This window comes from Sinohyriopsis cumingii, chromosome 9 (genome assembly GCF_028554795.1).
Source record: "Sinohyriopsis cumingii isolate HCF-2022 chromosome 9, ASM2855479v2, whole genome shotgun sequence".
In the NCBI taxonomy this organism is placed as follows: domain Eukaryota; kingdom Metazoa; phylum Mollusca; class Bivalvia; order Unionida; family Unionidae; genus Sinohyriopsis; species Sinohyriopsis cumingii.
In genome coordinates this window covers 104,084,546-104,108,576 of record NC_142969.1, presented here as the reverse complement: position 1 = coordinate 104,108,576, position 24,031 = coordinate 104,084,546, and the positions used below count along the sequence as shown (strand labels likewise).

At 35.2% G+C, this 24,031-nt stretch overlaps 1 protein-coding gene across 1 annotated transcript in view; it reads left to right on the top strand.

Annotated features, from left to right (window-relative positions):
• The window catches only part of LOC149792380 (uncharacterized), a 48,753-nt gene that overhangs the window by 12,062 nt on the left and 12,660 nt on the right, over positions 1-24,031 (top strand). Inside the window, exons 4-8 of the mRNA XM_089969567.1 lie at positions 425-643; positions 5,003-5,221; positions 9,579-9,797; positions 14,156-14,374; positions 18,729-18,947. Coding sequence (XP_089825693.1) covers positions 425-643; positions 5,003-5,221; positions 9,579-9,797; positions 14,156-14,374; positions 18,729-18,947 — 1,095 coding nt within the window. The remainder of the gene's footprint in view (positions 1-424; positions 644-5,002; positions 5,222-9,578; positions 9,798-14,155; positions 14,375-18,728; positions 18,948-24,031) is intronic.

Here is a 24,031-nt window from a genome sequence, read left to right as displayed (position 1 = left end):
CAAACATTAAGTCGGAAGTAGCTTTCTTTCATAAATACAGTTTTGATAAACGGTGGAGTTTCGGAACACATAATTGCTGTACATGTTAATTAGCTAATTAGTATAAGCTGTCTGATTTAATCCAGCAATTGTAAGTGTTGGTATTATGTGGTGACGGTTAGCAGGGATGAATCAGATTTATAGCAATATTCATTTCAGGCAATTTGCACAACCTGGACATTATCCTGACTCCTGGTTTAAGTCGAATACCTTGATTTTGTTTAAAAAAATTTAAAATTAGCTGAATATTAGTAATATACCTCTTCAAAAGCTTATAATATTTGTAGGTACATTATTTTCTACATTTGTCCTAAATTTCATATCATATGAATACTTGTGTAAGATCACATATTTCATTGATGACATTTGTTCTCCATTGTAACAGAGTGATAAGTCCTCATCGGATTCCACATCGGATTCTTCACCCAGGAAAGAAACAGTTATCGCTCCTACTATAGCCCGAACTGAGCCCCCAAGGGACCGGCGGATTGGCATGCCGGCACACAACGTAGCTGTGGGGAAAAGTGTACAACCAGTATATAAATTTCCAATGTACAGAAGGATTGTACCTACATACAAATTGCCGGACAATTACCTCTCCTCGGTATGTCATGGGAAATTCATTTTAAACAGTATCATTACATACTTATCATTTATTACGGAACCTCTAATTGCACATTACTGATCTTGTGTTTGATATGGACGTCCAGTTTGTATTTTCATATCACACACTTGAAGTATTTAGGTTTTGTGACGAATCTTCGTGAATCAGTACTCACTGTTGCAAAGAATTAAACATGTACAAATCCTTATTCATTTCGAATTTAGTTCGTACATATACTGAGAAAGCACAATAGACGGGTATGTAATAAAAGCAAACGGACATTCATATTTATTTTGAGTTGGAGTGAAGGAATCAGTTGATTTGGCATATAGTGAGTCCTGTTGGCCTTGACTTATCCCAACTCTTAATCGCTAATGTGTGTTCTTTCTTCCAACACAAAAGAAAACATTACAAAGGATAACTTGGAACATGTATGTATATCGTCTGTATATTCTAGATTAAACGTTTGCATTTAAGTTAGGTTTGTAGACCTGCAGGTCGCAGACCAGAAGCGCTTATATAATAGTCTCTCCTTTGTCTTCCATTGTTGGCCTTTGTCCGTACATCCCCGTTTGCATAAAATTCGTATTAGTAATAATCATAAACTACATGGACAATTGTCATGGAATTTTATACACATATTCCTTTCATAATCTAGTTGGTCCTAAATATTATACAACTGAGACATCATTATCGGAAGTCACATTGTCACTACTCCTCAAGAATGGATGGTCTTATCATCCTATGATTTTTACTGAAAAACGTCTTTTGATATTTCGTTAGTCCTAAATAAAAATAGTATTCTGATGTCCAGTCTTGAGAATCTTGATATTGCTATTGTAATGGTGGTGATGTCAGACTTTGAAAGTCTACATCCCCCAAACAGAAAGTCGAATAAACATCATGCTTTTATTTATTTAAAGACGTTTTTATCATGTCTAGTTTGTCCTAAATTAAATGATGCCACTTGCATATCCAGTATGGCCACTACACTGTCCATCTTGAAAACCCATTTACTACTCTTTACAAATGGTTGGGCATATCAGCATGGAGCTTTTAACTAACATACAAATCATACATCACGAGGTTTGATACAATGTACAGTCAGACATGCTGACCTTGTCTGCGAGAAGTTAGAACTTCCCATTCATTAAACGTCCATGTTGATGTAACTGAACACTCACTTTATCACCGATGAACAAAGTCGACTTTTCAGAATACTACAAAATATCCGCTAATATATCAAGCTCCAAATAGCAAACCTTATATGATTTAAACAACGACAAGATTGATTCCACTTCTAGGCATAGAGATTTGTTCTCGTGCTGATGCAACAAATTAATCCTCTCAATATTGCAATCGTATCATTTTTGAAGTCTACACCTTGGTCATTAATATCCCGAAAATTATTCTACGGGGTATATAATTGAAGATTCATAAAATCCTGACCCAGTCCTCTCGTTGTAATAAGCCGATGTCAATAGGAGAAGTGAACAGAACCATTTTTGCTTCAATTCATTGATAAACCAATGCATTAGTCTAGAATCCAGTTTTACGCTACAGCACACAAACTCTAAGATGTATAGCTATGGAATTTTAAACAGTATATCAACAATGTGTGATAATCCGATTTTAGGACTTAACAGAAAATTTGTAATATTTTAAACAGTTTTGAAATCTTTGGGTTTAGATTCAGTTATGTATCAGTCATTGGAGAGTGGCATCCCTCATATAGAATAAATAAGATGTTTTTTATTCTTCATTCATTTATGTTGTGTTTTAAGCTCAGTTGGGAATATTTACTATTAAATACCACCAGGGACAACCTTGTTCTTTGGGTGTTCTTTAAAAAGTGCATTTTATATCGGTGGCGCTCTACAGTTTAGTATTTTGCATAGGGTTAGGATTTTAAAGAAAAAGAATTTCCCGGGCTTTCCTCGCTGGTTATACTGGCCATTTAAAAAAAAACCTTGAATATCTTAATTATAATGCAAATAACCTTTAATTTCCTTTATTTTGGTGTATGATTGATGGGTGTACTATGGGTTATAGAGTATACTGCTTGGCCTTACTTCAAATGTGAACCTTTCAAAAAAGTGCTAGCTCTACTTGGTCATTGTCACTTCCTGAACTTCAGAGGATAATTGTATAAAAAGAGCCGATAACTTTTTATTACATTTTATATATTTGGTAATTCAATCATTGCACTTTCAGAAGCTAGTATTGTCTAGTCTGGCAAACTTCATTTTTTTCTATTATAATAGCTGCTATGTATAGTGTACTTTAGACTAATTCAGACTGATTTTTAACACAAGGGAGCTGTCAATTTAGTTAGCAGTGTCCTTAAACCATGTAAAATTTCCAAACGTACAATATCCAAAAGAAATATCATCCACATTACATTAATGTAGCATAGAGGTATGCCAACATTCTCTCCACTGTGCATGTTTTAAATGCAAACTATTTCACCTTACATACGTCACTGTCCCAAAAGTACATATTAACAGTGTTTGACCCTTTATTTAAGGCTTTTATAATATGTTCCTTTATTTATTTCTTTTATACATTTGAAATAATATTGTTTTCCTCAGGACAACCGATCCTTAAATGGGCATCGGTTCTGCTCCATTAACGTTCTGCATTTTCTTTTCTTTCCGACCAAGTTGAGTTCATCGCTTAAGGTGGGGCATACCATGACAGTTTGGCAGCGACATTGGTGCTAACATATGACGTTTTAGCATTGTCGTCCATGTTCTTTAAGGACGCGGGTTGAGAAATGCACATTGCCGTTGCCCTTGTTGCTAGCCATCTCAGTGACTGCAGTGATAGATAGTCCGTTGTTGTTAATGTGTCAGTATTGTTCATGACTGGACACAATTTTAGCTCAGTTTTTGCTCCACCTTGCATCAGCTTAGAATTGGGGCATGGGTATTGTAGGATCATCCTGTCCTTAAACAAGGAATATGTCGAGGGAACAATTTAGCATTGTAGAGGACACGTCTGTGACATTTTTAGCCGAGGGCAGTTGGTCCAGATTGAGAAATCAGAAAATGTTGCATAGTAAAGTCAACTGGTATCTTTACGCCAAAACTGCTCCCACTAAACCGAAACTCGTTATCTAGTCCCATCGGATTTGAGTCAGGGCTTAATCGCAGGATTTAATCGACAGAGATCACTATTGCTATCATTCCGTTAAGTCCATCTAGCTGCTCTCCAAAGAAATGGTGCTTTACCACCACGGTGATCAGCCTCCATGTATTTTCCCGTCAGTCATGTTAATGAAGCTGCACAAAATACCTCAACCGTCTCATCTTCATTTTTAAAAGGCGCCCAGATAATCTTTTACAAATGAAAAATAACTCGTTCATATTTTCTCATATAAATGTAGTAACCTTTTATTCTTCCATTTTTGAGTGTATCTTCTTGTGAATATTCTTCTTATTATTTTATTTGCATACTTCACCGTATCTATATCATATTACACAGTGCATACCAATCACCTCTAATTATTATTGATGAATTATCTAATTTCTCCATTTGTGCAACGAATTGTTTTTACAATATGAAATTACATTTTCCCTAAGTTGCTGCAAATACTATTATTTGATTATTTATAATAAAAGATATTCTCTGGATCGAGAGAGAATTTTTCTAACCCCACGTTATATGGCTTGGTGCAAAAAGGGGATGTGCTGATGAATTAAGAACAGCAAAAAGATATTACTTGGAATTACACTGGTCGTTTTACACTTCTTGAAATTATATTTGATTTGAGCAAAAGCTGTATGTCATTTGATGGAAACAATATTGATAAAGTTTAGGTCAGTGTTTAGAGACAAATCTCATATTAGTTCGATTTAACAGCAGATACTGTATTATTGTATTTGGAATCAGATATTAATCATACTTCAAATCCAGTGTTTACTATGATCATGCAAACATTAAGTCGGAAGTAGCTTTCTTTCATAAATACAGTTTTGATAAACGGTGGAGTTTCGGAACACATAATTGCTTTACATGTTAATTAGCTAATTAGTATAAGCTGTCTGATTTAATCCAGCAATTGTAAGTGTTGGTATTATGTGGTGACGGTTAGCAGGGATGAATCAGATTTATAGCAATATTCATTTCAGGCAATTTGCACAACCTGGACATTATCCTGACTCCTGGTTTAAGTCGAATACCTTGATTTTGTTTAAAAAAATTTAAAATTAGCTGAATATTAGTAATATACCTCTTCAAAAGCTTATAATATTTGTAGGTACATTATTTTCTACATTTGTCCTAAATTTCATATCATATGAATACTTGTGTAAGATCACATATTTCATTGATGACATTTGTTCTCCATTGTAACAGAGTGATAAGTCCTCATCAGATTCCACATCGGATTCTTCACCCAGGAAAGAAACAGTTATCGCTCCTACTATAGCCCGAACTGAGCCCCCAAGGGACCAGCGGATTGGCATGCCGGCACACAACGTAGCTGTGGGGAAAAGTGTACAACCAGTATATAAATTTCCAATGTACAGAAGGATTGTACCTACATACAAATTGCCGGACAATTACCTCTCCTCGGTATGTCATGGGAAATTCATTTTAAACAGTATCATTACATACTTATCATTTATTACGGAACCTCTAATTGCACATTACTGATCTTGTGTTTGATATGGACGTCCAGTTTGTATTTTCATATCACACACTTGAAGTATTTAGGTTTTGTGACGAATCTTCGTGAATCAGTACTCACTGTTGCAAAGAATTAAACATGTACAAATCCTTATTCATTTCGAATTTAGTTCGTACATATACTGAGAAAGCACAATAGACGGGTATGTAATAAATGCAAACGGACATTCATATTTATTTTGAGTTGGAGTGAAGGAATCAGTTGATTTGGCATATAGTGAGTCCTGTTGGCCTTGACTTACCCCAACTCTTAATCGCTAATGTGTGTTCTTTCTTCCAACACAAAAGAAAACATTACAAAGGATAACTTGGAACATGTATGTATATCGTCTGTATATTCTAGATTAAACGTTTGCATTTAAGTTAGGTTTGTAGACCTGCAGGTCGCAGACCAGAAGCGCTTATATAATAGTCTCTCCTTTGTCTTCCATTGTTGGCCTTTGTCCGTACATTCCCGTTTGCATAAAATTCGTATTAGTAATAATCATAAACTACATGGACAATTGTCATGGAATTTTATACACATATTCCTTTCATAATCTAGTTGGTCCTAAATATTATACAACTGAGACATCATTATCGGAAGTCACATTGTCACTACTCCTCAAGAATGGATGGTCTTATCATCCTATGATTTTTACTGAAAAACGTCTTTTGATATTTCGTTAGTCCTAAATAAAAATAGTATTCTGATGTCCAGTCTTGAGAATCTTGATATTGCTATTGTAATGGTGGTGATGTCAGACTTTGAAAGTCTACATCCCCCAAACAGAAAGTCGAATAAACATCATGCTTTTATTTATTTAAAGACGTTTTTATCATGTCTAGTTTGTCCTAAATTAAACGATGCCACTTGCATATCCAGTATGGCCACTACACTGTCCATCTTGAAAACCCATTTACTACTCTTTACAAATGGTTGGGCATATCAGCATGGAGCTTTTAACTAACATACAAATCATACATCACGAGGTTTGATACAATGTACAGTCAGACATGCTGACCTTGTCTGCGAGAAGTTAGAACTTCCCATTCATTAAACGTCCATGTTGATGTAACTGAACACTCACTTTATCACCGATGAACAAAGTCGACTTTTCAGAATACTACAAAATATCCGCTAATATATCAAGCTCCAAATAGCAAACCTTATATGATTTAAACAACGACAAGATTGATTCCACTTCTAGGCATAGAGATTTGTTCTCGTGCTGATGCAACAAATTAATCCTCTCAATATTGCAATCGTATCATTTTTGAAGTCTACACCTTGGTCATTAATATCCCGAAAATTATTCTACGGGGTATATAATTGAAGATTCATAAAATCCTGACCCAGTCCTCTCGTTGTAATAATCCGATGTCAATAGGAGAAGTGAACAGAACCATTTTTGCTTCAATTCATTGATAAACCAATGCATTAGTCTAGAATCCAGTTTTACGCTACAGCACACAAACTCTAAGATGTATAGCTATGGAATTTTAAACAGTATATCAACAATGTGTGATAATCCGATTTTAGGACTTAACAGAAAATTTGTAATATTTTAAACAGTTTTGAAATCTTTGGGTTTAGATTCAGTTATGTATCAGTCATTGGAGAGTGGCATCCCTCATATGGAATAAATAAGATGTTTTTTATTCTTCATTCATTTATGTTGTGTTTTAAGCTCAGTTGGGAATATTTACTATTAAATACCACCAGGGACAACCTTGTTCTTTGGGTGTTCTTTAAAAAGTGCATTTTATATCGGTGGCGCTCTACAGTTTAGTATTTTGCATAGGGTTAGGATTTTAAAGAAAAAGAATTTCCCGGGCTTTCCTCGCTGGTTATACTGGCCATTTAAAAAAAACCTTGAATATCTTAATTATAATGCAAATAACCTTTAATTCCCTTTATTTTGGTGTATGATTGATGGGTGTACTATGGGTTATAGAGTATACTGCTTGGCCTTACTTCAAATGTGAACCTTTCAAAAAAGTGCTAGCTCTACTTGGTCATTGTCACTTCCTGAACTTCAGAGGATAATTGTATAAAAAGAGCCGATAACTTTTTATTACATTTTATATATTTGGTAATTCAATCATTGCACTTTCAGAGCTGGTATTGTCTAGTCTGGCAAACTTCATTTTTTTTTATTATAATAGCTGCTATGTATAGTGTACTTTAGACTAATTCAGACTGATTTTTAACACAAGGGAGCTGTCAATTTAGTTAGCAGTGTCCTTAAACCATGTAAAATTTCCAAAAGTACAATATCCAAAAGAAATATCATCCACATTACATTAATGTAGCATAGAGGTATGCCAACATTCTCTCCACTGTGCATGTTTTAAATGCAAACTATTTCACCTTACATACGTCACTGTCCCAAAAGTACATAATAACAGTGTTTGACCCTTTATTTAAGGCTTTTATAATATGTTCCTTTATTTATTTCTTTTATACATTTGAAATAATATTTTTTTCCTCAGGACAACCGATCCTTAAATGGGCATCGGTTCTGCTCCATTAACGTTCTGCATTTTCTTTTCTTTCCGACCAAGTTGAGTTCATCGCTTAAGGTGGGGCATACCATGACAGTTTGGCAGCGACATTGGTGCTAACATATGACGTTTTAGCATTGTCGTCCATGTTCTTTAAGGACGCGGGTTGAGAAATGCACATTGCCGTTGCCCTTGTTACTAGCCATCTCAGTGACTGCAGTGATAGATAGTCCGTTGTTGTTAATGTGTCAGTATTGTTCATGACTGGACACAATTTTAGCTCAGTTTTTGCTCCACCTTGCATCAGCTTAGAATTGGGGCATGGGTATTGTAGGATCGTCCTGTCCTTAAACAAGGAATATGTCGAGGGAACAATTTAGCATTGTAGAGGACACGTCTGTGACATTTTTAGCCGAGGGCAGTTGGTCCAGATTGAGAAATCAGAAAATGTTGCATAGTAAAGTCAACTGGTATCTTTACGCCAAAACTGCTCCCACTAAACCGAAACTCGTTATCTAGTCCCATCGGATTTGAGTCAGGGCTTAATCGCAGGATTTAATCGACAGAGATCACTATTGCTATCATTCCGTTAAGTCCATCTAGCTGCTCTCCAAAGAAATGGTGCTTTACCACCACGGTGATCAGCCTCCATGTATTTTCCCGTCAGTCATGTTAATGAAGCTGCACAAAATACCTCAACCGTCTCATCTTCATTTTTAAAAGGCGCCCAGATAATCTTTTACAAATGAAAAATAACTCGTTCATATTTTCTCATATAAATGTAGTAACCTTTTATTCTTCCATTTTTGAGTGTATCTTCTTGTGAATATTCTTCTTATTATTTTATTTGCATACTTCACCGTATCTATATCATATTACACAGTGCATACCAATCACCTCTAATTATTATTGATGAATTATCTAATTTCTCCATTTGTGCAACGAATTGTTTTTACAATATGAAATTACATTTTCCCTAAGTTGCTGCAAATACTATTATTTGATTATTTATAATAAAAGATATTCTCTGGATCGAGAGAGAATTTTTCTAACCCCACGTTATATGGCTTGGTGCAAAAAGGGGATGTGCTGATGAATTAAGAACAGCAAAAAGATATTACTTGGAATTACACTGGTCGTTTTACACTTCTTGAAATTATATTTGATTTGAGCAAAAGCTGTATGTCATTTGATGGAAACAATATTGATAAAGTTTAGGTCAGTGTTTAGAGACAAATCTCATATTAGTTCGATTTAACAGCAGATACTGTATTATTGTATCTGGAATCAGATATTAATCATACTTCAAATCCAGTGTTTACTATGATCATGCAAACATTAAGTCGGAAGTAGCTTTCTTTTATAAATACAGTTTTGATAAACGGTGGAGTTTCGGAACACATAGTTGCTTTACATGTTAATTAGCTAATTAGTATAAGCTGTCTGATTTAATCCAGCAATTGTAAGTGTTGGTATTATGTGGTGACGGTTAGCAGGGATGAATCAGATTTATAGCAATATTCATTTCAGGCAATTTGCACAACCTGGACATTATCCTGACTCCTGGTTTAAGTCGAATACCTTGATTTTGTTTAAAAAAATTTAAAATTAGCTGAATATTAGTAATATACCTCTTCAAAAGCTTATAATATTTGTAGGTACATTATTTTCTACATTTGTCCTAAATTTCATATCATATGAATACTTGTGTAAGATCACATATTTCATTGATGACATTTGTTCTCCATTGTAACAGAGTGATAAGTCCTCATCAGATTCCACATCGGATTCTTCACCCAGGAAAGAAACAGTTATCGCTCCTACTATAGCCCGAACTGAGCCCCCAAGGGACCAGCGGATTGGCATGCCGGCACACAACGTAGCTGTGGGGAAAAGTGTACAACCAGTATATAAATTTCCAATGTACAGAAGGATTGTACCTACATACAAATTGCCGGACAATTACCTCTCCTCGGTATGTCATGGGAAATTCATTTTAAACAGTATCATTACATACTTATCATTTATTACGGAACCTCTAATTGCACATTACTGATCTTGTGTTTGATATGGACGTCCAGTTTGTATTTTCATATCACACACTTGAAGTATTTAGGTTTTGTGACGAATCTTCGTGAATCAGTACTCACTGTTGCAAAGAATTAAACATGTACAAATCCTTATTCATTTCGAATTTAGTTCGTACATATACTGAGAAAGCACAATAGACGGGTATGTAATAAATGCAAACGGACATTCATATTTATTTTGAGTTGGAGTGAAGGAATCAGTTGATTTGGCATATAGTGAGTCCTGTTGGCCTTGACTTATCCCAACTCTTAATCGCTAATGTGTGTTCTTTCTTCCAACACAAAAGAAAACATTACAAAGGATAACTTGGAACATGTATGTATATCGTCTGTATATTCTAGATTAAACGTTTGCATTTAAGTTAGGTTTGTAGACCTGCAGGTCGCAGACCAGAAGCGCTTATATAATAGTCTCTCCTTTGTCTTCCATTGTTGGCCTTTGTCCGTACATCCCCGTTTGCATAAAATTCGTATTAGTAATAATCATAAACTACATGGACAATTGTCATGGAATTTTATACACATATTCCTTTCATAATCTAGTTGGTCCTAAATATTATACAACTGAGACATCATTATCGGAAGTCACATTGTCACTACTCCTCAAGAATGGATGGTCTTATCATCCTATGATTTTTACTGAAAAACGTCTTTTGATATTTCGTTAGTCCTAAATAAAAATAGTATTCTGATGTCCAGTCTTGAGAATCTTGATATTGCTATTGTAATGGTGGTGATGTCAGACTTTGAAAGTCTACATCCCCCAAACAGAAAGTCGAATAAACATCATGCTTTTATTTATTTAAAGACGTTTTTATCATGTCTAGTTTGTCCTAAATTAAATGATGCCACTTGCATATCCAGTATGGCCACTACACTGTCCATCTTGAAAACCCATTTACTACTCTTTACAAATGGTTGGGCATATCAGCATGGAGCTTTTAACTAACATACAAATCATACATCACGAGGTTTGATACAATGTACAGTCAGACATGCTGACCTTGTCTGCGAGAAGTTAGAACTTCCCATTCATTAAACGTCCATGTTGATGTAACTGAACACTCACTTTATCACCGATGAACAAAGTCGACTTTTCAGAATACTACAAAATATCCGCTAATATATCAAGCTCCAAATAGCAAACCTTATATGATTTAAACAACGACAAGATTGATTCCACTTCTAGGCATAGAGATTTGTTCTCGTGCTGATGCAACAAATTAATCCTATCAATATTGCAATCGTATCATTTTTGAAGTCTACACCTTGGTCATTAATATCCCGAAAATTATTCTACGGGGTATATAACTGAAGATTCATAAAATCCTGACCCAGTCCTCTCGTTGTAATAAGCCGATGTCAATAGGAGAAGTGAACAGAACCGTTTTTGCTTCAATTCATTGATAAACCAATGCATTAGTCTAGAATCCAGTTTTACGCTACAGCACACAAACCCTAAGATGTATAGCTATGGAATTTTAAACAGTATATCAACAATGTGTGATAATCCGATTTTAGGACTTAACAGAAAATTTGTAATATTTTAAACAGTTTTGAAATCTTTGGGTTTAGATTCAGTTATGTATCAGTCATTGGAGAGTGGCATCCCTCATATAGAATAAATAAGATGTTTTTTATTCTTCATTCATTTATGTTGTGTTTTAAGCTCAGTTGGGAATATTTACTATTAAATACCACCAGGGACAACCTTGTTCTTTGGGTGTTCTTTAAAAAGTGCATTTTATATCGGTGGCGCTCTACAGTTTAGTATTTTGCATAGGGTTAGGATTTTAAAGAAAAAGAATTTCCCGGGCTTTCCTCGCTGGTTATACTGGCCATTTAAAAAAAACCTTGAATATCTTAATTATAATGCAAATAACCTTTAATTCCCTTTATTTTGGTGTATGATTGATGGGTGTACTATGGGTTATAGAGTATACTGCTTGGCCTTACTTCAAATGTGAACCTTTCAAAAAAGTGCTAGCTCTACTTGGTCATTGTCACTTCCTGAACTTCAGAGGATAATTGTATAAAAAGAGCCGATAACTTTTTATTACATTTTATATATTTGGTAATTCAATCATTGCACTTTCAGAACCTGGTATTGTCTAGTCTGGCAAACTTCATTTTTTTTTATTATAATAGCTGCTATGTATAGTGTACTTTAGACTAATTCAGACTGATTTTTAACACAAGGGAGCTGTCAATTTAGTTAGCAGTGTCCTTAAACCATGTAAAATTTCCAAAAGTACAATATCCAAAAGAAATATCATCCACATTACATTAATGTAGCATAGAGGTATGCCAACATTCTCTCCACTGTGCATGTTTTAAATGCAAACTATTTCACCTTACATACGTCACTGTCCCAAAAGTACATAATAACAGTGTTTGACCCTTTATTTAAGGCTTTTATAATATGTTCCTTTATTTATTTCTTTTATACATTTGAAATAATATTTTTTTCCTCAGGACAACCGATCCTTAAATGGGCATCGGTTCTGCTCCATTAACGTTCTGCATTTTCTTTTCTTTCCGACCAAGTTGAGTTCATCGCTTAAGGTGGGGCATACCATGACAGTTTGGCAGCGACATTGGTGCTAACATATGACGTTTTAGCATTGTCGTCCATGTTCTTTAAGGACGCGGGTTGAGAAATGCACATTGCCGTTGCCCTTGTTACTAGCCATCTCAGTGACTGCAGTGATAGATAGTCCGTTGTTGTTAATGTGTCAGTATTGTTCATGACTGGACACAATTTTAGCTCAGTTTTTGCTCCACCTTGCATCAGCTTAGAATTGGGGCATGGGTATTGTAGGATCGTCCTGTCCTTAAACAAGGAATATGTCGAGGGAACAATTTAGCATTGTAGAGGACACGTCTGTGACATTTTTAGCCGAGGGCAGTTGGTCCAGATTGAGAAATCAGAAAATGTTGCATAGTAAAGTCAACTGGTATCTTTACGCCAAAACTGCTCCCACTAAACCGAAACTCGTTATCTAGTCCCATCGGATTTGAGTCAGGGCTTAATCGCAGGATTTAATCGACAGAGATCACTATTGCTATCATTCCGTTAAGTCCATCTAGCTGCTCTCCAAAGAAATGGTGCTTTACCACCACGGTGATCAGCCTCCATGTATTTTCCCGTCAGTCATGTTAATGAAGCTGCACAAAATACCTCAACCGTCTCATCTTCATTTTTAAAAGGCGCCCAGATAATCTTTTACAAATGAAAAATAACTCGTTCATATTTTCTCATATAAATGTAGTAACCTTTTATTCTTCCATTTTTGAGTGTATCTTCTTGTGAATATTCTTCTTATTATTTTATTTGCATACTTCACCGTATCTATATCATATTACACAGTGCATACCAATCACCTCTAATTATTATTGATGAATTATCTAATTTCTCCATTTGTGCAACGAATTGTTTTTACAATATGAAATTACATTTTCCCTAAGTTGCTGCAAATACTATTATTTGATTATTTATAATAAAAGATATTCTCTGGATCGAGAGAGAATTTTTCTAACCCCACGTTATATGGCTTGGTGCAAAAAGGGGATGTGCTGATGAATTAAGAACAGCAAAAAGATATTACTTGGAATTACACTGGTCGTTTTACACTTCTTGAAATTATATTTGATTTGAGCAAAAGCTGTATGTCATTTGATGGAAACAATATTGATAAAGTTTAGGTCAGTGTTTAGAGACAAATCTCATATTAGTTCGATTTAACAGCAGATACTGTATTATTGTATCTGGAATCAGATATTAATCATACTTCAAATCCAGTGTTTACTATGATCATGCAAACATTAAGTCGGAAGTAGCTTTCTTTTATAAATACAGTTTTGATAAACGGTGGAGTTTCGGAACACATAGTTGCTTTACATGTTAATTAGCTAATTAGTATAAGCTGTCTGATTTAATCCAGCAATTGTAAGTGTTGGTATTATGTGGTGACGGTTAGCAGGGATGAATCAGATTTATAGCAATATTCATTTCAGGCAATTTGCACAACCTGGACATTATCCTGACTCCTGGTTTAAGTCGAATACCTTGATTTTGTTTAAAAAAATTTAAAATTAGCTGAATATTAGTAATATACCTCTTCAAAAGCTTATAATATTTGTAGGTACATTATTTTCTACATTTGTCCTAAATTTCATATCATATGAATACTTGTGTAAGATCACATATTTCATTGATGACATTTGTTCTCCATTGTAACAGAGTGATAAGTCCTCATCAGATTCCACATCGGATTCTTCACCCAGGAAAGAAACAGTTATCGCTCCTACTATAGCCCGAACTGAGCCCCCAAGGGACCAGCGGATTGGCATGCCGGCACACAACGTAGCTGTGGGGAAAAGTGTACAACCAGTATATAAATTTCCAATGTACAGAAGGATTGTACCTACATACAAATTGCCGGACAATTACCTCTCCTCGGTATGTCATGGGAAATTCATTTTAAACAGTATCATTACATACTTATCATTTATTACGGAACCTCTAATTGCACATTACTGATCTTGTGTTTGATATGGACGTCCAGTTTGTATTTTCATATCACACACTTGAAGTATTTAGGTTTTGTGACGAATCTTCGTGAATCAGTACTCACTGTTGCAAAGAATTAAACATGTACAAATCCTTATTCATTTCGAATTTAGTTCGTACATATACTGAGAAAGCACAATAGACGGGTATGTAATAAATGCAAACGGACATTCATATTTATTTTGAGTTGGAGTGAAGGAATCAGTTGATTTGGCATATAGTGAGTCCTGTTGGCCTTGACTTATCCCAACTCTTAATCGCTAATGTGTGTTCTTTCTTCCAACACAAAAGAAAACATTACAAAGGATAACTTGGAACATGTATGTATATCGTCTGTATATTCTAGATTAAACGTTTGCATTTAAGTTAGGTTTGTAGACCTGCAGGTCGCAGACCAGAAGCGCTTATATAATAGTCTCTCCTTTGTCTTCCATTGTTGGCCTTTGTCCGTACATCCCCGTTTGCATAAAATTCGTATTAGTAATAATCATAAACTACATGGACAATTGTCATGGAATTTTATACACATATTCCTTTCATAATCTAGTTGGTCCTAAATATTATACAACTGAGACATCATTATCGGAAGTCACATTGTCACTACTCCTCAAGAATGGATGGTCTTATCATCCTATGATTTTTACTGAAAAACGTCTTTTGATATTTCGTTAGTCCTAAATAAAAATAGTATTCTGATGTCCAGTCTTGAGAATCTTGATATTGCTATTGTAATGGTGGTGATGTCAGACTTTGAAAGTCTACATCCCCCAAACAGAAAGTCGAATAAACATCATGCTTTTATTTATTTAAAGACGTTTTTATCATGTCTAGTTTGTCCTAAATTAAATGATGCCACTTGCATATCCAGTATGGCCACTACACTGTCCATCTTGAAAACCCATTTACTACTCTTTACAAATGGTTGGGCATATCAGCATGGAGCTTTTAACTAACATACAAATCATACATCACGAGGTTTGATACAATGTACAGTCAGACATGCTGACCTTGTCTGCGAGAAGTTAGAACTTCCCATTCATTAAACGTCCATGTTGATGTAACTGAACACTCACTTTATCACCGATGAACAAAGTCGACTTTTCAGAATACTACAAAATATCCGCTAATATATCAAGCTCCAAATAGCAAACCTTATATGATTTAAACAACGACAAGATTGATTCCACTTCTAGGCATAGAGATTTGTTCTCGTGCTGATGCAACAAATTAATCCTATCAATATTGCAATCGTATCATTTTTGAAGTCTACACCTTGGTCATTAATATCCCGAAAATTATTCTACGGGGTATATAACTGAAGATTCATAAAATCCTGACCCAGTCCTCTCGTTGTAATAAGCCGATGTCAATAGGAGAAGTGAACAGAACCGTTTTTGCTTCAATTCATTGATAAACCAATGCATTAGTCTAGAATCCAGTTTTACGCTACAGCACACAAACCCTAAGATGTATAGCTATGGAATTTTAAACAGTATATCAACAATGTGTGATAATCCGATTTTAGGACTTAACAGAAAATTTGTAATATTTTAAACAGTTTTGAAATCTTTGGGTTTAGATTCAGTTATGTATCAGTCATTGGAGAGTGGCATCCCTCATATAGAATAAATAAGATGTTTTTTATTCTTCATTCATTTATGTTGTGTTTTAAGCTCAGTTGGGAATATTTACTATTAAATACCACCAGGGACAACCTTGTTCTTTGGGTGTTCTTTAAAAAGTGCATTTTATATCGGTGGCGCTCTACAGTTTAGTATTTTGCATAGGGTTAGGATTTTAAAGAAAAAGAATTTCCCGGGCTTTCCTCGCTGGTTATACTGGCCATTTAAAAAAAACCTTGAATATCTTAATTATAATGCAAATAACCTTTAATTCCCTTTATTTTGGTGTATGATTGATGGGTGTACTATGGGTTATAGAGTATACTGCTTGGCCTTACTTCAAATGTGAACCTTTCAAAAAAGTGCTAGCTCTACTTGGTCATTGTCACTTCCTGAACTTCAGAGGATAATTGTATAAAAAGAGCCGATAACTTTTTATTACATTTTATATATTTGGTAATTCAATCATTGCACTTTCAGAACCTGGTATTGTCTAGTCTGGCAAACTTCATTTTTTTTTATTATAATAGCTGCTATGTATAGTGTACTTTAGACTAATTCAGACTGATTTTTAACACAAGGGAGCTGTCAATTTAGTTAGCAGTGTCCTTAAACCATGTAAAATTTCCAAAAGTACAATATCCAAAAGAAATATCATCCACATTACATTAATGTAGCAGGTATGCCAACATTCTCTCCACTGTGCATGTTTTAAATGCAAACTATTTCACCTTACATACGTCACTGTCCCAAAAGTACATATTAACAGTGTTTGACCCTTTATTTAAGGCTTTTATAATATGTTCCTTTATTTATTTCTTTTATGCATTTGAAATAATATTTTTTTCCTCAGGACAACCGATCCTTAAATGGGCATCGGTTCTGCTCCATTAACGTTCTGCATTTTCTTTTCTTTCCGACCAAGTTGAGTTCATCGCTTAAGGTGGGGCATACCATGACAGTTTGGCAGCGACATTGGTGCTAACATATGACGTTTTAGCATTGTCGTCCAAGTTCTTTAAGGACGCGGGTTGAGAAATGCACATTGCCGTTGCCCTTGTTGCTAGCCATCTCAGTGACTGCAGTGATAGATAGTCCGTTGTTGTTAATGTGTCAGTATTGTTCATGACTGGACACAATTTTAGCTCAGTTTTTGCTCCACCTTGCATCAGCTTAGAATTGGGGCATGGGTATTGTAGGATCGTCCTGTCCTTAAACAAGGAATATGTCGAGGGAACAATTTAGCATTGTAGAGGACACGTCTGTGACATTTTTAGCCGAGGGCAGTTGGTCCAGATTGAGAAATCAGAAAATGTTGCATAGTAAAGTCAACTGGTATCTTTACGCCAAAACTGCTCCCACTAAACCAAAACTCGTTATCTAGTCCCATCGGATTTGAGTCAGGGCTTAATCGCAGGATTTAATCGACAGAGATCACTATTTCTATCATTCCGTTAAGTCCATCTAGCTGCTCTCCAAAGAAATGGTGCTTTACCACCACGGTGATCAGCCTCCATGTATTTTCCCGTCAGTCATGTTAATGAAGCTGCACAAAATACCTCAACCGTCTCATCTTCATTTTTAAAAGGCGCCCAGATAATCTTTTACAAATGAAAAATAACTCGTTCATATTTTCTCATATAAATGTAGTAACCTTTTATTCTTCCATTTTTGAGTGTATCTTCTTGTGAATATTCTTCTTATTATTTTATTTGCATACTTCACCGTATCTATATCATATTACACAGTGCATACCAATCACCTCTAATTATTATTGATGAATTATCTAATTTCTCCATTTGTGCAACGAATTGTTTTTACAATATGAAATTACATTTTCCCTAAGTTGCTGCAAATAATATTATTTGATTATTTATAATAAAAGATATTCTCTGGATCGAGAGAGAATTTTTCTAACCCCACGTTATATGGCTTGGTGCAAAAAGGGGATGTGCTGATGAATTAAGAACAGCAAAAAGATATTACTTGGAATTACACTGGTCGTTTTACACTTCTTGAAATTATATTTGATTTGAGCAAAAGCTGTATGTCATTTGATGGAAACAATATTGATAAAGTTTAGGTCAGTGTTTAGAGACAAATCTCATATTAGTTCGATTTAACAGCAGATACTGTATTATTGTATCTGGAATCAGATATTAATCATACTTCAAATCCAGTGTTTACTATGATCATGCAAACATTAAGTCGGAAGTAGCTTTCTTTCATAAATACAGTTTTGATAAACGGTGGAGTTTCGGAACACATAATTGCTTTACATGTTATTTAGCTAATTAGTATAAACTGTCTGATTTAATCCAGCAATTGTAAGTGTTGGTATTATGTGGTGACGGTTAGCAGGGATGAATCAGATTTATAGCAATATTCATTTCAGGCAATTTGCACAACCTGGACATTATCCTGACTCCTGGTTTAAGTCGAATACCTTGATTTTGTTTAAAAAAATTTAAAATTAGCTGAATATTAGTAATATACCTCTTCAAAAGCTTATAATATTTGTAGGTACATTATTTTCTACATTTGTCCTAAATTTCATATCATATGAATACTTGTGTAAGATCACATATTTCATTGATGACATTTGTTCTCCATTGTAACAGAGTGATAAGTCCTCATCAGATTCCACATCGGATTCTTCACCCAGGAAAGAAACAGTTATCGCTCCTACTATAGCCCGAACTGAGCCCCCAAGGGACCAGCGGATTGGCATGCCGGCACACAACGTAGCTGTGGGGAAAAGTGTACAACCAGTATATAAAGTTCCAATGTACAGAAGGATTGTACCTACATACAAATTGCCGGACAATTACCTCTCCTCGGTATGTCATGGGAAATTCATTTTAAACAGTATCATTACATACTTATCATTTATTACGGAACCTCTAATTGCACATTACTGATCTTGTGTTTGATATGGACGTCCAGTTTGTATTTTCATATCACACACTTGAAGTATTTAGGTTTTGTGACGAATCTTCGTGAATCAGTACTCACTGTTGCAAAGAATTAAACATGTACAAATCCTTATTCATTTCGAATTTAGTTCGTACATATACTGAGAAAGCACAATAGACGGGTATGTAATAAATGCAAACGGACATTCATATTTATTTTGAGTTGGAGTGAAGGAATCAGTTGATTTGGCATATAGTGAGTCCTGTTGGCCTTGACTTATCCCAACTCTTAATCGCTAATGTGTGTTCTTTCTTCCAACACAAAAGAAAACATTACAAAGGATAACTTGGAACATGTATGCATATCGTCTGTATATTCTAGATTAAACGTTTGCATTTAAGTTAGGTTTGTAGACCTGCAGGTCGCAGACCAGAAGCGCTTATATAATAGTCTCTCCTTTGTCTTCCATTGTTGGCCTTTGTCCGTACATCCCCGTTTGCATAAAATTCGTATTAGTAATAATCATAAACTACATGGACAATTGTCATGGAATTTTATACACATATTCCTTTCATAATCTAGTTGGTCCTAAATATTATACAACTGAGACATCATTATCGGAAGTCACATTGTCACTACTCCTCAAGAATGGATGGTCTTATCATCCTATGATTTTTACTGAAAAACGTCTTTTGATATTTCGTTAGTCCTAAATAAAAATAGTATTCTGATGTCCAGTCTTGAGAATCTTGATATTGCTATTGTAATGGTGGTGATGTCAGACTTTGAAAGTCTACATCCCCCAAACAGAAAGTCGAATAAACATCATGCTTTTATTTATTTAAAGACGTTTTTATCATGTCTAGTTTGTCCTAAATTAAATGATGCCACTTGCATATCCAGTATGGCCACTACACTGTCCATCTTGAAAACCCATTTACTACTCTTTACAAATGGTTGGGCATATCAGCATGGAGCTTTTAACTAACATACAAATCATACATCACGAGGTTTGATACAATGTACAGTCAGACATGCTGACCTTGTCTGCGAGAAGTTAGAACTTCCCATTCATTAAACGTCCATGTTGATGTAACTGAACACTCACTTTATCACCGATGAACAAAGTCGACTTTTCAGAATACTACAAAATATCCGCTAATATATCAAGCTCCAAATAGCAAACCTTATATGATTTAAACAACGACAAGATTGATTCCACTTCTAGGCATAGAGATTTGTTCTCGTGCTGATGCAACAAATTAATCCTATCAATATTGCAAATTTTTCAGTTTTTAAGTCTATACCTTGGTCATTAATATCCCCCAAATTATTCTACGGGGTATATAATTGAAGATTCATAAAGTTATGACGCAGTCTTTTCGTTGTTATGAGGCGATGTCAATAGGAGAAGTAAACAGAACCGTTTTTGCTCCTATTCATTGATAAATCAATGCATTAGTCTAGAATCCAGTTTTACGCTACAGCACACAAACTCTAAGATGTATAGCTATGGAATTTTAAACAGTATATCAACAATGTGTGATAATCCGATTTTAGGACTTAACAGAAAATTTGCAATATTTTAAACAGTTTTGAAATCTTTGGGTTTAGATTCAGTTATGCATCAATCATTGGAGAGTGGCATCCCTCATGTAGAATAACTAAGATGTTTTGTATTCTTCATTCATTTATTTTGTGTTTTAAGCTCAGTTGGGAATATTTACTCTTTTATACCACAGGGGACAACCTTGTGATTTGGATGTTCTTTAAAAAGCGCATTTTATAAAAAAAGTGTTGACCCTTCTTGTGAGGATTTTATAAGTGTTGGGACTATGTGGTGACGGTTAGCAGGGGAAGAATCAGAATTGTACCAATATTCATTATAGGCTATTTGCACAACCTGGGACATTATCCTGAAAACAGGTTCAAAGCTAATACCTTGATTTTATTGAAATTTATAAAACTAGCTGAATATTAGTAAAATAACTCTTTCAAAGGCTTATGGCATTGGTATGCACATTATTTGCTATATTTGTCTTAAATTTCATATCAAATAAACACTTGTGTAAGATCAGATATTTCACTGATGACATTTGTTCTCCATTTTAACAGACTGATAATTCCTCATCGGATTTCACATCGGATTCGTAATCCAGTAACGAAATAGGCATCGCTCCTCCTGTACCCCGAACTAAGCCACCATGGGAAAGGTTAATTTTCATGAATTCATCCAAGGTAGCTCTGGAGGGAAGTGTACATCAATCATATGAATCCAATGAACAACAAGCCATTACCTATATATAATCGGCCGGACAATTACCTTTACTCGGTATTTCACGGGAAATTCATTTTAAACTTTAACATTACATAATTATCATTTATTACATTACCTATAATTGTACATTACTGATCTTGTGTTTGGTATGGATGTCCAGCTTGTATTGCATGTCACACACTTGACGTATTTAGGTTTTGTGATGAATATTCATGAATCAGTACTCACTGTTGCACAGACTTAAACATTTACAAATCCTTATTCATTTTGAATTTAGGTCAGACATGTATTGGGAAAGCACAATAGAGGGGGTATGTAATAAATATAATTGTACATTCATGTTTGTTTTGAGTTTAAATGAAGGAATCATTTGATTTGGTATATACTGAGTCCTGATTACCTTGACTTATCACAACTTCTTATTGTTATTTGTGTTCTTTCTTCCACAACAAAACAAAACATTATCATGGATAACTTGGAAGATGTATGTGTATTGTCTGTATATTTTAGATTAAGCGTTTGCATTTAGTGTATGTTTTATACTATATATTTTGATTATATAGGACTCTGGGAATATCTAATCCTGAGTATGGATCTAGTATTTGTGGATTGGCTCACAGATCAAACATCACGAAGTTTGATCCAATGTACAGTCAGAGATATAGACCTTGTCTGCGAGAAGTTAGAACTTCTCATTCATTAAATGTCCATGTTGAAGTAAACGAACCCTCACTTTATCACAGATAAATAAAGTCGATTTTTCACGATACTAGCAAAATATCCTCTCATCTATCTATCTCCAAATAGCAAACCTTATATGATTTAAACAAAGACAATATTGATTCCACTTCTAGGCATAGAGATTTGTTATCATGCTAAAGAAACAATCAATCCTATAAATATTGCAAACTTGTCAGTTTTCAAGTCTACACCTTGGTCATTAAAATTCCGAAAATTATTTCACGGGGTATATAATTGAAGATTCAGAAAGTTCTGACCCAGTCTTCTCGTTGTTATGAGCCGATGTGAATAGAAGAATTGAGCAGATCTCTTTCTGCTCCTATTCATTAATAAATCAATACATTAGTCTAGAATCCATTTTTACGCTACAGCACACACACTCTAAGACTTATAACTATGGAAGTTTAAACAGTATATCAACAATGTGTGATAATCCGATTTGGGGATTCTACAGCGAATTTGCAATATTTTAAAAAAGTTTTAAATCTTTGGGTTTATATTCAGTGAGACTTCACTGGAGAGTGGCATGCCTCAGACAGAATAAATATTTCTTTCTGTTATACATTTGAAATAACTGATTTTTTAGGACAACCGATCCTTAAATGGGCATCGGTTCTGCTCCAATAACGTTCTGCAGTTTCTGTTCTTTCCGACCATGTTGATTTCACCGCTTAAGGTGGGACATACCATGACAGTTTGGCAACGACACGGGTGCTAACATTTGACGTTTTTAGCATTGTTGTCCGTATTCTTTAAAGGCGAGAGCCGATAAATGCACATTGTTGTTGCTCGTGTTGCTAGCCATCTCAATGACTGCAGTGATAGATAGTCCGTTGTTGTTAATGTGTCAGTATTGTTTATGACTGGACACAAGTTTTAGCTCATATTTTGCTCCACCTTGCATCTATCTGCTTAGACTTGGGACAGAGTTATTGTATTCTCGTCCTGCCGTCAAACAAGTTATATATTGAGAGAACAATTCATAGTAGAGGGACATGTATGTGACATTGTTAGCTGAGGGCAGATTGAGAAATCAGAAAATTTTCCATAGTAAAGTCAACTGGTCTCTCTACGTCATAACTGATCGCACTAAACCACAATGCATTACCTAGTCCCATCGAGTCAGGGCTAAATTGCAGGATTAAATTGATATAGATCACTATTGCTATCAGTCCGTTGAGTACATCCATCTCCTCTCCAAAGAAATGGTGCCTCACCACCACTGTAATCAGCATCCGTGTAGTTTCCCGTCAGTCATGTTAATGAAGCTGTAACAAAACTTAACTGCCCAATTTTCCTTTTACAAGGCGCCCAGAGAATCTTTTGCAAATGTAATGATATGGCATGGGCACGCATAAAATATTTGCCACCTCCTTCTCTTATTCTCTCTTCTCAAGAAGCCCTTCTACGATCGCATGAGAGATTAGTGGCATTTATCGTCGAAAAGAAGTAGTCAGCTCCCTTGAGGTAGAAATCATTGGAGATTCAGGGTGAGAGAAAGTCGTCTATTCCTGAAAGAGATGGATCAGAGATATTTCCAGTTTTAAGCACATCGTTAATATATTCGAGGTAGGGATCCGTGTTGCTGTCTGTTGTAATGACGACTGAAATACTCAAGTGTCCGTTTCGTCTTTTGGCAGCGAAAGCATTTTCATCTTTTTGCTCCTCGCTCGCGTCCACTTTGAATGTTGACAGATGAGTGAACACTGGACACGAGGCAATGTGTCTTTCCACCAGTGCCAATCAGCAAGTTTAGATATGGTTCACCGGGTACGGATCATGTTACCTGGCACCAAGTTTGGATGACGCGTCTACAAACCGAGAATAGGTCAACACTCCCCTTTTCCCTATAACCCTCTTCAATCCCCACTTTTTATGGGAACCTCCAGCACTGAAGAATCGTTAATGTCTCTCGTTTCCCAAAGGTGGGAATATTCACCATTGCCGGGAGTCACATGCCCTTTAAGTCTATCAAAGCTATGAAACTTG